At 44.4% G+C, this 15,639-nt stretch overlaps 1 protein-coding gene across 4 annotated transcripts in view; it reads left to right on the plus strand.

Annotated features, from left to right (window-relative positions):
• PRICKLE1 (prickle planar cell polarity protein 1) overlaps nucleotides 1-15,286 on the plus strand; it is a 102,595-nt gene extending 87,309 nt beyond the window's left edge. For 3 of the 4 annotated variants that reach the window (XM_037058133.1, XM_037058137.1, XM_037058135.1), the window contains exons 2-8: nucleotides 5,363-5,546; nucleotides 7,165-7,278; nucleotides 7,939-8,076; nucleotides 8,697-8,900; nucleotides 10,147-10,333; nucleotides 11,155-12,018; nucleotides 13,886-15,286. In XM_037058133.1, the coding sequence (XP_036914028.1) occupies nucleotides 5,415-5,546; nucleotides 7,165-7,278; nucleotides 7,939-8,076; nucleotides 8,697-8,900; nucleotides 10,147-10,333; nucleotides 11,155-12,018; nucleotides 13,886-14,745 (2,499 nt within the window). In that variant the 5' untranslated portion in view covers nucleotides 5,363-5,414 and the 3' untranslated portion in view covers nucleotides 14,746-15,286. The remainder of the gene's footprint in view (nucleotides 1-5,362; nucleotides 5,547-7,164; nucleotides 7,279-7,938; nucleotides 8,077-8,696; nucleotides 8,901-10,146; nucleotides 10,334-11,154; nucleotides 12,019-13,885) is intronic. The other variant, XM_037058136.1, reaches the window with a different exon arrangement.
• Nucleotides 15,287-15,639: the final 353 nt, after the last annotated feature.

Consider the following 15,639-nt stretch of genomic DNA (forward strand, 5'->3'; position numbering starts at 1 on the left):
TTAGTTCTGGCTTTTAAAGGAATAAATTCCATTGTTTTCTTTCTGATACTTCCCAGAACCATTCAATGATGCTCTTTAAAGATAAGATGAATGAATGAATGAATGAATGGAGCAAATGCACCTAGACAGTAAATTTTAGAAGGAACCTCTCCTTCCATCACAGTGTTGGATGAATGAAGCCATACTCTAATTTGGGTAACAAGTGCTACCTCACAGCCAAGCGTATACCGGGTGATTACAGTTGTTGTACCTAAGACAACCGGAAAGATGCTGCCTGCTCTGTAGACCATTATACGTGATGGGTGGGTACACACACATGTGCGTGCTTGCACACGTGCAGTGTGTACTGGGGTCAGAAAGTTTATGTAGGGATTGGTCGGAAGCTGACTCCAAGGGAGCTGGGAATTGTGGCTAAACAGCGTGGCACAATTGTGCCCTCCACAGGAAGGGAGGGCCCTCCCAAACTCAAAAAAATGATGGAACTCACATGTTCACATGTCAACCTTCGGTCTTCTTTATCTTAACATATTGTCCCTACTCCAGATGTCACTGGTCCGCTTCAGGGTAGTCTGTGTAGTCACAATGGAAGTAACAGTGCCGACTGCTGTACATCAATAGTAACTTTAATTCTTTATATTCACATCATTTTTTTCTTCTTTAAAACTCTTTCATATCCTTAGACCATGTTTGGAAAGAAAACAGTTGCCATCGTTGAAGAACCAGGCCCCAGGATATTTGGTGGCTTGTCAAAGGCACCAGATTCTGTTCCCTAAGTATCACCCTACTCCTTGGGTCAGATGTTTTCTTGACAATTATGATGATGGAGAAGTCATACATCTGAGAGCTGTTTGTCTTCGAGTCTTTTTAAATGGAAAGAAGTAGCTATTTGACTGCTGTGGGGGAAGGAGAGAGAGAAAGGACAAAGGAGGGACATGGAACTCTTCCACTTTGTCTTGGGTGGCTGGCATGGGGTTTCTCCCACAGCAGTCCTCGTCTTTCTGAGAATGGAGTATCTCATCTCTCCGTACCCAGCCTCGGGCTTCTTCCTCGCCTCACTGAGTCCGTGCCCTGCTCTTCTGTTCACCATTCATTTCTCTCCTTCACTCCTGTAGTTGGATTTTAGCCTTCTCTTCAAAACGGCATCTGCAAATACCATAACCTGCTGGAATATAATTCGGTACCTGCCCTTTGTGCTTGACTCCAGTGCCATTTTTGATGGTGGTGTTCATTCTTAAAGATGTCGCCTCCTCTCACATTTCCTTAGTGGCCAGACTCTGGAACATGAACAAACCCAACCCTGAACACTTATACCTCTTTCCCCCACGTTATGAGACTTTATTTACATCCAGAACTATAAAGAGATGGTGGGGAGGTGGGTCCCCTACTGATTCGTTTCCTTAGCAGGGGCAGACCCAGTGCAGAACTGGGTGGTTCATAATTGTCATTCACGTGTGATTTCAGTTCATTCAGCTTAGACAGCATTTCAAGACCAGGGCAATGAGCCTGAGTCCCCATAATCACAGAAGTATTTTGAACTGTTTTTGGCTTTTCATTCTATTTATTTCCAGCATCTAACATGATGCCTTGTCAACTGTTTGTTTTTTCAATAAACATTTTCTAAACAGATATGTTTAATTGATCTGTGGTTAGGTAAGAGAATGTAAAAAAATACACACTGTGCAGTGGTTGCCACAAAAGTGTGTGTGTGTGTGTGTGTGTGTTCACGTCAAAGTGGAGGAGGAAGAGGATGAAAAAGCAAATGGAGTGAAAGGCAAACAGTTCAGGAGTCCAGGAGGTAAAGGCTATGTAGGAGCTGCGTACTTTCCTTGCAACTTTTCTAAAGTTTTAAATTACATTAAAATAAAAATTATCTGCCAAAAGTACATAACAAATAAAGGAGGGGCAATTTAAGTGGCTCTGCAAACAAAACAAACAAAACAAAAAACAAATCCCCAACTGAAAAAAAAAATCTCACCCTATATTACAACCCTGTGTGTAATCCTGATCTGTGTCCCTCTCTCACGTGATTGACCGTAAAAGACAACACCTGGAAATGAAATTAATGGAATTTTTCTGTTAGATTTAATTCACTCACGTGTTCATGTTTGGCCCAAAAGGAGGTATTTTGGCAGACAGACAGTCATGTTTTTGTGTCATTAGAAAGGTCCTTCCTCACGCCCCAGAGCATGTAAGTAATGGCCAGGCTCCTCTTTTGTGCTGTCAAGGCAAATACCATGTAGGAACGTAAATGCCTATGTAAGGGATATTTGTAAGATATTTTTATTAATCATTTTTATTATTTTAACCTTTTGCAAGGGCAAGAACCATGCTCAGCAGTCAGCTGCTTTTGTATGATGCAGTATGAGACAGTGATATCCTTAGGAATATGCTCTCTGGGTCTGCAGACAGGTACAAGAAATTTTTAAAAAGAAAAAAGTAGTCCAAATTCAAGGGTTTTTGTAATCACATAGAGAGGAACAGTAACTAGTGGTAATGCAGCATCTCTTACTACCACCTGGCAGGTGGGGGTCATGCTATGTATAACTTGTATTTTTTTATGTTAATTTTTTGGGCAGCCCTCAGAACTGTGTAGTAAAAATAATGTTTTGTTATTTTATGTAATTAGCCTTTGGTATACAGGAAAAAGGCCTTCTCCAAAGAATAAACTCTGAAGGACCAACTCATGAGGCCACTGGAATTTATATTCCTTTAACTGTCTTCTCCTGAAGGCACCTTCTCTGGGACAGCGGAGTAAGTCCCACCCAGCTGTGTCCTTTCCTGGGCCAGCAGTGCGATCTCATACGAGTTCACCAGAGGAAAGGGGAGAGGCGCAGTCAGGTCTCACCTGCAGGAGGCAGTGTGGGGTTGGGGGGGTTTTGCAGGCCCCATTCTAAGGGTGCTGCTTGTCACCTTACTGACCTTGGACGGTTGACCCATGGCAAATCACTCCGAAGCTGCATCCTCCTCTGTTCAACAAGATACACCCTGATCCGGTTGCTCGATGTGGTGATTAAATGCCTTGACACTAACAGACCCAGAAGACCATGTTAGTTGTCGGAGTGCCAGCAAATGAAACCGAAAGCCGTGCCTATGAATAAAACAACTTTGTCACTCATGTTCCTTCAGCTGTTCTCTTCACACTGTTGAAGAGTGACAGCCCTCAGCGTAGGAAGACTGGGAGGAATGTGTGGGAGTCGGAGGCTTGAGACGTGGCCAGCACATCCAGGAGGTCGGAGATGGTGGCGTTCGGTGCTAAAGCTGATTTACCTTGACTGGGGTGGCAATTTGCTGTACGTCTTCTGCAAAAGGCTAATCAAGGAGTGTGGCTGTAAACGTAACTCAGATCTTTGGCATTTGGCACCTTTGTGCTACTTTGGAAAACCTATGGTTTGTCTTCATTTGTGTTTCTTTTTTTTTTTTTAAGGATCATGACATTTAATTCTTAGGCTCTACTTACTCTTTACGGTCTTTGTTAGAGTGTGCAGAGTAGGTATCTGAGTGTCTTCCTCCTCAGCCAGACCCATCAAGGGACAGAGATGAGTCATGATTCGGGTTAAATTGCAATGAAGACACCCCTTCTTCTGGAGGAGGGTTTTGAGTTCAATTCTTAACCTCTTGTTCTCTTCCTTTGACATATGGGAGTTTGTCTGTTTTAAACAAAAAGGAAAGCCTAAATCCAAGAAATGCTGTTATTAACACACTTTTTTTTTTTTATTGAGGAGTAAGAGCAACTCGCCTATGTTTAGAAAGCTCTTCCTAAGTCAAGACATGAACAAGTTGCACCTGAGTGAAGGGATGACTTGTTTAAAAGGTCACAACCTCCCATGGTAGTGTAGGAAATGAGGTCATCTTTACTTTCTGTTCGGGGTGGATGAGAGTTAAGTTTCTTAGTTGGAATAGCCATACTACTGGGTGGTATGGCTTCTACTGCTAGTAAAGATCGCAGCCATTGGATGTGTGGCCTCCCATTTGTGGAGCGTACTTTAATTTTTTATGTCCTTTGAGTTACAAAAGAAAACCTGTAAGCTTTAATAATCGTAGGTTTTAGCAGGTAAGCTTTTCTAACGTGTATGTAGAGCTACATGGAGACAGTCACTGGAAAGTGAGTCTCAGGCTGGAAGTGTGTAGGTTTTCCCTGGCTGTTTAAGCAAACAAGGGAAGTCTGCAAGGCATAAAGGTTTCTGGACGTCTGATGTGTACGTGGTGGGATGAGACCCTGGCTTTTAGTCTAGCTGTGTGACCGTGGGTAAGTCACTTAACTTCCCGAGCCTTGATTTCTCTAAAATTGGGTTGGACTAACTATCTATAACTTTCTTTTTTGGTAGAGAGAAAGGGACAAGTATTAAAAGCTTCATCGGATTCTGAAAGTCTTGTATCTTTGTTTCCTCTTGGGGCCTTGGGATGAGGGATATTTTTAAAAATCAGAGGAAACTGACAAGGAACAGAAATGGTAATGACAAAGTTCCTGGGTTGTAGGGCAGGGCCTGTTAACCTTGACACTGGCATAGCCTTTCGCCTGAGGAGACATCAGTCAGACCTGGACTTCCATCCACCTTTGCCCAAAGCAGGCGGACGGATGGCAAGGCACACATAGTAGGTGCTCCAGTGAGCGCCTGCTAGTACTGCGCTTCAACATTGAGAGTCACCACGCTGGCTTTTATCTTAAGCTCGTGCTTAGCTTCAATTACTTTTTGTTGAAGGAACTCATCAGTGAATATCTGGCTGACTTCAGTTCATAGATAGTAAGGGATTGCAGCTTTAACATGTTCTAGATTTGACTGTGCTATTTCCACTCAGTGAGCAAACTCAGTTCAGGGTCTCTCAACGCTTAACGAGAAACCTGAAACCTAAGCAGGCGGCCCGGTGCACCCACAATGCAGGTAGCAGCACGTTGGTGAGGAAATCGGCAAGGAGACGTCGGGGGGCGGTGGGGTTCTGGAGCCCCTTCATGGCTCGTGGGAGGCAAGACGGAGGAAGCGCAGTCCCCAAGGCTTCTTTCTTCAACCCGTGGGACTTCGCTGGGATTTCACTCGTGGGAAATTTAACCTGAGGTGTCAGGCAAAACAATTTCCTTGAACCTTTCCAAGGAATAATTGCGTAGAGAAGCACCTTTTGAAGGCAGCTGGAACTAACTAATTTTGGTGGTCTTTTCTGAAATGCTGAGCGGGTAAGGTGGCTACTTCTGAACTCTGGAGCCCTAGATTTTAGGTTGCAGCGGGCCGGGGGGTTGGGATGATGAACCAGCACGTTGGGTACCTCCTGAGGGCCACAGCAGGTGTAAACAAGCATTCAGCAAAGGCTCTTGGAGGGTAAAAGCAGTGCATTTGGGTCCTTAATTTGTTTTTTCTCCTGTTGTCCACAGCAGCCATTGTTTGATGTCCTGTGACTGAGAAAACCAACTTTTGAGTTTTATTATGCCTTTGGAGATGGAGCCCAAAATGAGCAAACTCACCTTTGGGTGCCAGCGGAGTTCCACGTCTGACGATGACTCCGGCTGTGCGTTGGAGGAGTATGCCTGGGTCCCTCCGGGGCTCAGACCAGAGCAGGTGGGAACCTGGCATCCCGTGGTGTGTTTTCCAATGAGGTTTAAGATTTTTCAAGTTTTAAAAAATTTAGAGATCATCACAGCCACACTGACATGCTACCCCCCACAGTCCTTACTCTTCTTTGGATAGTTGTACTTTTTTTTTGCTTGTTAAGGTGATATTTAGTTTCTCAATGAAAGTCTTCTATCCCTTCTGTACTCTTGGGTCCAGAAGCCTGTAAGGATGAAATCCAGAGTACTGCATATGCATTTGTTATGTGGATTTCCAATGAGGCCCTTTGGAGGGAATAGGAGGAATTAACCTTTTTCAAAACTTCCATAACCACAAAAAGGTAAAAGAGGAAAGTTTCCATGCCAGCTCTCAGCAGTGCTTTTACTTTGGAAGAGAGGAAACACAGACCTCTAAGAAACCATCTTTAGTGTCATTGCTTAGACATTTGACCTTTGATAACCTTGCACATAAAAGAATCTGTCACCACACAGTGTGGATTGGAAAATTAAAATTGAGGGCCTAACTTGGTGAGTTCTTTGTGTTGTTATTTTAAGGAAGATGAGAACATTCTATGGGTCTACTTTTTATTTTCCCAGTAATGATGAACTTATTAAAAATTGTGGGTGACAAATCTTATTGTAAGGGCCAAGGCATCATTTGAAATGAAAGGTACCAACTGGGTATGCAGTTGCTTGAGTTATGGTTGTTTCCTGTATGATGGGAATGCTTTTGAGAATAGGGGCTCCTTGTTCTTCTAGGGCCTAGCATAGCACCTGGCACCCGTGCATCTGGTAAGTGTGTGTGACTGAAAAGCCTCTATAGCAGACTCGAGGGCGGGGTGCTGGGGCACCAGTGAGGACAGTGATACTTTGACGAGCTATGCAATAATAGAGGACCCTTCTAGTGGCTCAGGGTGGGCGGGTTTTGTGAGGTGCCAAGATACTGAAGTGGAGTCCCAGTGCCCCAGTCTCCTGTCTCTGTTTCTTCAATCACTTTCATTCTTTCTCAGCCCTGCAATACTCTGTAAGAGATGCTCCTTGAAATGTAACAGGAAGAAAATTGAGTTCTCCTTTCAGAATGAACCAAGTATAGCTCTGCATGGCTCCCCTCCAGTTTCTTGGGGGAAATTGATTCCAGGTATTTGGAATATAACAGCCATGGAAGCAAAGAAAAGCTGACACTTGGAGAGAACCTGATAAGAGAGAGTTTATAGAGTTTAACAAAGCAGCTTTTGTCTTTGTAACGTGTAAAATTCAGAGATCAAGTTCAGTGTGTTTGTGTACTGGCTGGGTTGTGGACAGTGTCACATAGCCTGTGCGGCCACTGACGGCCTTCACCCAGGTCTCCTCTTGGCTGAGGATACTGGCTGGGAACCATGGCATTAAATGTGCATATTTTGGTGTGTCATTTACGATGGCCCTAAATGTCACTACAAATGACATTCCTGAAGAGCAGCTTAGCAGCTGGAAGCCTGCTACTTGAAGGGTTGTGGTTCTGCTGAGTTGGCTTGGCTGTTCTTCCAAGTAGCGGCAAGAGGCCAAACCTTGTACCTACAGGGAAGGTGACTTTTTAAGATGTAATAAGATGTGCACTTTCTGTATGCTGATGTCCTCTATTTCTTACCCAGATCCAGCTTTATTTTGCCTGCTTACCAGAGGAAAAGGTTCCGTATGTAAACAGCCCTGGAGAGAAACATCGAATTAAACAGCTTTTGTACCAGTTGCCACCGCATGATAATGAGGTAAAACAAAAACAAAAACAAAAAACAGGAAGAAGGCTAAAAAAAATAAACACTAAGCATTGAGATGTCCCCTATAAACCCCAGCTCCGGCTGTCTTTTGCTTTTCTTCAGTGAAAATTTGGCTGGAGAATACAGCTTTCCATTCTTTAAGAGAGAAAGGGTGTCAGTGCAATAAACTTAACACAAGTTGGTTTTTAGAGTGTTTACAGCCACCCACTGATTCTCAGGAGCCTGCAGATTCCTGAGATTGCCCTGCCCCTTCATCCAGACTCAGTGCTTTATGGTGGTTCAGGCCACAGTTGGTTGAGTGCCTGTAGAATGTGGAGCAAAAGTGACAATTAACAAGTTTAAACCTTTTGTGGAAAGGTTAATGTCTTGCATTTTTTTAGTGTCTCTGCTGGTAAGAATTTAAACATTTCATATTTTTTAAAAAAGTGTTCCTTTAAATTGCTTTCCCCTTTCGCTAAAGAGGCTGTGAGGTTTGGTGTCAATTACAGGTATGGTGGTGTTTCTGAACTGGGGATCCTTGGAGGAGAGTGTGCAGTGGCAGGCCATCTAAACTGGCTGTTTTATTGCCTGAAACTCTTAAGTCTGGAAATAAAGAACAGGCAAGGGAGACTTTTGCTCCAGCATGGTGCTTCTGTTTTTCTGTTTGCAAAGGTGCGGTATTGCCAGTCTTTGAGCGAAGAGGAGAAAAAAGAATTGCAAGTGTTCAGTGCACAGCGGAAGAAAGAAGCACTTGGAAGAGGGACGATTAAACTCCTGTCCAGAGCAGTCATGCATGCCGTGTGCGAGCAGGTAGTGCTTTCTAGAATGAGGAGCTCGTGGTGGTGATGTGGATGGAGTGAGCTGGGCGGGAGGTGGCTGGGCTAGCACACATCTGGGCCCTAAAAGTCTCCAACAACTTAGAAAAGGAAGGCAGCCTCACTTTTTATCAAATAATGAAAGTCACTGTTTATAACTGTCTACACTGCCGTGGGTGATGGGCAGTCAGTCTGCCCTTAAGTAAACATCAGGTGAGATCCTGCTTTTCCTAGGACCCTGGCGTTGTCAGGAGGTGCTAGGGTACACCTAGTATTCAAAAAATGCAGAGACATAATGAAGACATTCAGATCCTTACTGGCTCTTCTTGGAGTAGGAAATGCATCCAGCAAGAGGCTGGCTGAGGAAAACCACTGTTAATGTGAGTCAGATGAAACCATTTTTAGAAACAGTCTAGTGGGAAGTCTATCTGAAGCATGTTCCTTGCAGTTGAGAATCACACATAATCCAGCATTAAGGAGCTACTTGACCAATAACAGGAGGGAAGAAAAATAAAAGCTTTCCAGACAGATTTGGGCTCTAGTGTCAAGTGGTGAAGGCTGAGAACCCAGTCACTGGAGAAGGAGTACTCTAACTTCAAGTCCTCTTGTTTTCAGTGTGGCCTGAAGATAAACGGAGGGGAAACTGCAGTGTTTGCCTCACGTGCAGGCCCTGGAGTGTGCTGGCACCCATCCTGTTTTGTCTGCTTCACGTGTAATGAGCTGCTGGTCGACCTCATCTATTTTTATCAGGATGGAAAAATTCACTGTGGCAGGCACCATGCTGAACTGCTCAAACCACGGTGTTCAGCATGTGATGAGGTAAAAAAGTTCATCCCCTAACACTGGAAAAAATAAGCTTCCAGGAAGCCAATATTCCACTGTTCACAGCTAGGCAAAATATAAATATCTCCTGCTTTTGCTTTGTTTTGTACATGTTAAGCTAACCCTGTAAATTCATACAATGGAGTAAGATGTAGCTAATATAGAATAGGCAGCATGTGTCTTTGTGCATTGATAAGTAGGAGGCTGTTGACGGATGATGAGAAAAAAACCAAGCTGCATGAAAAGTATACTGTATGGAGAGACAACACTAAGTTAACAGTGGTTACCCATGGGGCACATGGGAAGGGGTGGTAGCCTGAGAGGAACTTTTTTTTCTTAAGCTTTTTATTTTAAAGTCATTTTAGATTTCCAGAAGAGCTGGAGATGTTACAGAGCTCCTGTATACTCTTCTCCCAGCTTTCCCCATTGTTAATGAGCATCTTCACAGTCCTAGGAGGTGCACTGAACCTGAGAAGTTAACACTGGTGTCATGCCGTTAACTATAGTTTATTCAGATTTCCAGTTTCTGTACTGTACTAATGTGTCTTTTCTATTCCAAGATCCAATCCAGGGTACCTCAGTGCATTTATTCTTTTTTTCCCATCAATCAGTCTCCTTCGATCAGTGACACTGAACACTCAGTTTTTACTTACATACATTATTTTTTAAAGTTTTTCCACTGATGTGGTATTTGAAGTTTGTTTTGAAACCAAACCCCAAAACTATGAGGTCTTTAATCTGGAGATGGCAACCAGGCCGAACGAGCAGGAGCGATGCCAGTGTAGTCCGCGCAGCCCAGCGACCCGGCGGCTGCAGCTGTCAGGTGCACTGGCGTCTGTGTGAGTGTTCTCTTAAAGCACAGACCATTGAATTATTCCAGTGTGAATGTATTCTTCACCAGATCGTGCCAATAAAATGTGATCAGGGAGCAAAAATAATGACCAGACTAATTGTCCCCAGTGAAGAAACCTGTTTAATTTTTTTTAACTTTTCAATTACACTTGACATGCAATATTCTATTAGTTTCGGATATACAGCAGAGTGGCTAGACATTTATAAGGTTTAAACAAGCACTTAGTTTCTCTTTTTTAACATTTTCAATTACTGCCCTGTTTTATAGCTAAAGCAAGTTAGATGAAAGCTTGAGGCTATAAGAAACAAGCGTAGCTGTCTAAGTGACTTGGCCTTGAAAATAGCTCAAAATGATTTTCTGTCATCCTGTGGTCTCGTATTCCTTTGAAAGATCATTTTTGCTGACGAGTGCACAGAAGCGGAGGGTCGCCACTGGCACATGAAACACTTTTGCTGCCTGGAGTGTGAAACGGTCCTTGGAGGGCAGAGGTACATCATGAAGGACGGCCGCCCCTTCTGCTGCGGCTGCTTTGAGTCTCTGTACGCCGAGTACTGCGAAACCTGTGGGGAGCACATTGGTGAGTCCCTGACCCGGCCCGCCTGCTCTGTCGCGTTCCCATCAGTCCACTTACGACGGTCCAGGGTCTTTCTTTTTTTAATTGAGGTATGAATTATATACAGTGACATGCACAGATCGTCAGTGTTTCAATTTGATGAGTCTTGACAAATAAATATATAATTAGATCTTGTTATCTGAGGGATTTGTATTCTATAAAGTCACCCAAATTATCGAACAGTGAGCCATTGCTCCTAGGGGAAGTGCAGGGGTAGGTTCCTTCCAGCCCCCGGTCACATGTCCTGTTGATTCATTAACATTGAACTCACGGCCAACAGCACTACAACTTGTGCCTGAATGAAGTGTATCTGACATACATTTTTTCCTATAAGGCACATCACAGCCTTCTTGCACTTCAGAACGCCAGACAGCACTTTAGCACTATGTGTGGGGGCCATTTAAACAGCAAAACCAACAAAAAGCACAAAAATCTGAAGAAAACATGGTACTAAATAGACCTCAAACATGCTACTTGTTGAAAGTAGGAGAGCTGAAACAAAAGGCAGAGCATCACCTTGTTGGACCTCACCTGGGAACATGTATGTCAGTCGACAGAAATGTTCCACCACTCTGCACAGGTCTACAAATGACTTTGAGAGCTCTGCAGGTACTAATTATGGGGTTAATAAATTTTAGCAGGTAGGCAAATTCACAGATATGGACTTTGTGTGACCCATAATCTCATCAAGAAACAGAACGTCCCCACTGCCCCCTTTCCTGTTTCTTTCTCCCTTTGTGTCAAGGTCGAACTACAGCCTGCTATTCCATACTTTTTCGAAACAGGTGTCGACCACGCGCAGATGGCCTACGACGGGCAGCACTGGCATGCCACCGAAGCCTGCTTCTCTTGTGCCCAGTGTAAAGCCTCTTTGCTGGGGTGCCCCTTCCTCCCCAAACAAGGGCAGATTTATTGCTCAAAAACATGCAGTCTTGGTGAAGACGTCCATGCCTCCGATTCCTCCGACTCTGCATTTCAATCTGCTCGATCAAGAGACTCCAGAAGAAGCGTCCGGATGGGCAAGAGCAGTCGGTCGGCAGATCAGTGTAGACAGTCCCTCCTTTTGTCTCCTGCTCTAAACTACAAGTTTCCTGGCCTTTCAGGCAATGCCGACGACACCCTTTCTCGGAAATTGGATGACCTGAGTCTCTCCAGGCAGGGGGCAAGTTTTGTCAATGAAGACTTTTGGAAAGGCAGAGTAGAGCACGAAACCCCAGAAGACCCCGAAGAATGGGCCGAGCATGAAGATTATATGACGCAGCTCCTCCTCAAGTTTGGTGATAAAAGCCTCTTTCAGCAGCAGCCCAATGAGATAGATATTCGAGCCAGTGAGCACTGGATATCTGATAACATGGTTAAAAATAAGCCTGAGTTAAAGCAAAATAACCAGAGCCTTGCAAGTAAAAAATACCAATCTGATATGTATTGGGCACAGTCACAAGATGGATTGGGAGATTCTGCCTATGGCAGCCACCCAGGCCCGGCCAGCAGCAGAAGGCTCCAGGAGTTGGATCTGGACCACGGGGCTGCAGGATACAATCATGATCAAACACAGTGGTATGAAGGTTCCCTGGAGTGTCTGTCAGACTTGAAACCAGAGCAGAGCGTCCGGGATTCTATGGATTCTTTGGCTTTGTCTAACATCACAGGTATGTAATCTAGGGATTATGCACTGTGTGAAAAAAAAGTCACTAAAAAGTCTGTTCTGAAAATTACAGCCCAGCACCAGTAGGAGCTATGTTAATTAAAACTAGACCAAGGGAAGGAAGGAGTTTCTGTTAAATGCCAAACACTTTATAGTAAAACAAATATACATGTGTGTCTGCATATGTATATAACCTTAATATAACCTTTCTGAATAGGTACTGTTTTCAGTAATGGAGTCTGCATCTGTGTCTGAAAGATACTGTTCTCTTTGGATTGTGTTTTATGAATTTCAAGTTATTAAATCAGTCTGCACACTTTATATGCTGATAACATTTTTTGTATTTCTCTGAATCACTGTGTGGCAGCAGACACCTCAAAAATAGCTGAATATTTTTTACCCAGATTATAAAATAATTTCATTTTAATGTTTTCAAAGCACATTCAAAGCAGTTATCTATATTTCATCCTTAAAATGAACCTGAGCTGTATACAGTGGATAGTATTGCATTTTCTAAATGAGGAAACTTGAATTACCAGAGGCTGAAATGCCTAACTTTATAGAGGTTTTTAAAGGCAAGATCAAACCTAGCACCCAGCCCTCCTGAATCTCACATTTGGAGTAAGTCCTCAGATAGAAAAATATTGCTGTTACATGGCTAGCTTTATAGTCAAACTAAATGACATCCAATGCTTTCATAAAGGTGGTAATTACTGTAATGTACACAGGACAGGCTTTAGTGGCTGCCCACTGCCAGAAGCAACCCTGTGCCAGGAGCTGCACCCACAAGAAGGATAAGAGAGCGACCCTCCTGGTTTCTGTTGGGCTTGTCCAAGGAGGGTTGAGGAACAGTGGATGAGACCATATTATTTAAGCACCTCCTGTCTTCCAGGTCCTATGTTAGATGTTTAACACTAATCAGAAATAGACGTTATTTGGTATACATAAAGGGTTAGGGCCAGACCCTCCTTGACTAACTACACAGGCAGAAAAACATGGCTCCCTTTAGAAAGTAGGAAGTTCTGTAGTACCCACCTGGCAAGAGTCCGCACTGGTCCTCACTGTCACTTCCATTCTGCTGGGCCATATTCATTTATTTTTACTTGCTTGGGCCCTGTTGTAAAGGAGAACAGTATCAGTTTTGGGGAAAGTCTCAAAGTAAGATTAATCTGCAAGTGGCATGTTATTTTGCAGGTTGCAGGGGAAGAAGACTGGATGACAGCCTAGGTTAGGGGCTGGCAAACTTGTGTAAAGAGCTAGATAGGGCTTCCCTGGGCCAAACACTCTCTGTTGCAGCTACTCAACTCTGCCACTGTGGAAAGCAACCATAGAAAATACGCAAGCAAATCAATGTGGCTGTGCTCCAGTGACACTTTATCCACAGATAGGCTGTGGGTGGGATGTGGCCCTTGGGCTGTGGCTTACTGACCACCACCTAGGTATAAAACAAGGAAAACCAGTGTAGGTGTAAGAGGAGGATCATAATGGTGGCCGTGTGGATGCAAAAGAAGGGATGGATTTCGCTTTAATAGGTTGAGAGGCAGAAGCTTCTAACATGTCACGCGTATAAAGTGAAGATGAGACTTTTATGAAGGGCATTTAAATTGCTGCTGCTCATGCCATGTGCTGTAACTAATATTTGGCTCCAAAACACTGGACTCCTAAGAGAGGCTATGCCTCTTGGATTAGTAAGAACATTCGTATCTCCTTTCTGTATGTCTGTGCATGTTGTTTTTACCTCATGGTTGTTCATCATGATATTGGAATTTAGGCGAATTTTCTGAAATGCTTCCTTTCAGTAGCTTGCGTGTAATAATTGTCAGAACATCAGGATTATGGAGAATCACATCTTGTTTTGGCTTTCCTTGCAGGGGCTTCGGTGGATGGGGAAAGTAAGCCGAGGCCATCATTATATTCTCTGCAGAACTTTGAGGAAATAGAGGCAGAAGATTGTGAGAAAATGAGCAATATGGGGACTCTGAACTCTTCCATGCTGCACAGGAGTGCGGAGTCCTTAAAGAGTCTAAGCTCAGAGCTGTGCCCGGAAAAAATCATGCCTGAGGAGAAACCAGTACACCTGCCAGTGCTCAGAAGGTCCAAGTCGCAGTCCAGACCGCAGCAGGTCAAGTTTTCCGATGACGTCATTGACAACGGAAGCTACGACAACCTCGAGATCCGGCAGCCTCCGATGAGCGAGAGGACTCGCAGACGCGTGTACCATTTCGAAGAGAGAGGATCCCGGCCTCACCACCGCCGCAGGCGGAGCAGGAAGTCGCGCTCCGACAACGCCCTGAACCTGGTCACAGAAAGAAAATACTCCCCCAAGGACCGCCTGCGGCTTTACGCCCCGGAGAACTACGAGAAATTCATCCAGAATAAGAGCGCCCGCGAGATCCAGGCCTACGTCCAGAACGCGGACCTGTACGCGCGCTACGCCCACGCTGCGTCCGACTACGCGCTGCGTCACCCTGACGTGCCGCGGTTCCTGGGGCTCTACGGCGAGGACGACGACTCCTGGTGTTCCTCCTCCTCCTCGTCGTCCTCCGACTCGGAGGAGGAGGGGTACTTTCTCGGACAGCCCATTCCTCAGCCCCGGCCACAGAGGTACGCGTACTACACAGACGACCTTTCTAGTCCGGCGTCCGCACTGCCCACGCCTCAGTTTGGCCCGGGGACAACCAAATCCAAGAAGAAAAAGGGACACAAGGGCAAGAACTGTATTATTTCTTAACCTAGTAGCTGTGGAGACCATGTTTAAACGTAGCCATTGACCATCTTGAAGCATATCTTTTTTTTCTCTTCCATAGGAAAGTTACTAAAATAGCTTAAAGTGCTTTGCCCATGTAAATGAGCCCCGACTGCTGTTTACAATGTCAGGTTAACTTTGAGGAGGTGTGATTTCTCCAGTTTACCCTCCCCGGATGGTGCCCGGTTGCCACAACCAGTCAGGTGCATTACAGTTTTACGTTGCTGCTTTGGTCTCCAGTCCGCAGGAGAAGCCGACAGACGCTGTCGAGAGCCGATTGGACGGGGGTGTTGATTTTAGACAAGGGAGAACTTCAGCCGCCTTTGTAAAGCAATAGTGTTTGTTGTCCGTGTTCGCCAGGTTGGCGCAAGTCCCGATCGGTCTGTCTTGTGCGGCATGCACGTGGTCACACTGACCCAGCCAACATTGTGCGTCCCATCCCATGAGGCCACCCCGGCCCCACTGCAGTCCTTTTTAGCCAGGTAAACATTGTATTGTATTAGCTCCAGCTACAGATTGGGGGGGGGGAACCAAAAAAAAACCTTTGCTATTTATAATGTAGTATTTCATAGACTTAAGTGTATACCTAATTTAACGGTGCAAATATTAATGTACATAATGTACAGTTCAGATTTTAAAGCTGATATTTTTATATCCCTGAATTGCAAGATGTTTGTTACACTGCAGTGCTAGATTTGTTAGGGAACCAGAAACAGCATTTATGGATGAAATGATTGCTTGTATTTTAGTCAGGGTTTTTAAGTTTAGATGGTCAAATTTATATTGCCTAGTGATGGAAAGTTTCTTTTTTTTAAATTTTTTTTTCAATATTAAAAAGGCTCTGTATGCATGGTGGGGCTATGTAAATACTCTTAAAAC

This window comes from Sturnira hondurensis, unplaced genomic scaffold (genome assembly GCF_014824575.4).
Source record: "Sturnira hondurensis isolate 20B ecotype Veracruz unplaced genomic scaffold, ASM1482457v3 Scaffold0009935, whole genome shotgun sequence".
In the NCBI taxonomy this organism is placed as follows: domain Eukaryota; kingdom Metazoa; phylum Chordata; class Mammalia; order Chiroptera; family Phyllostomidae; genus Sturnira; species Sturnira hondurensis.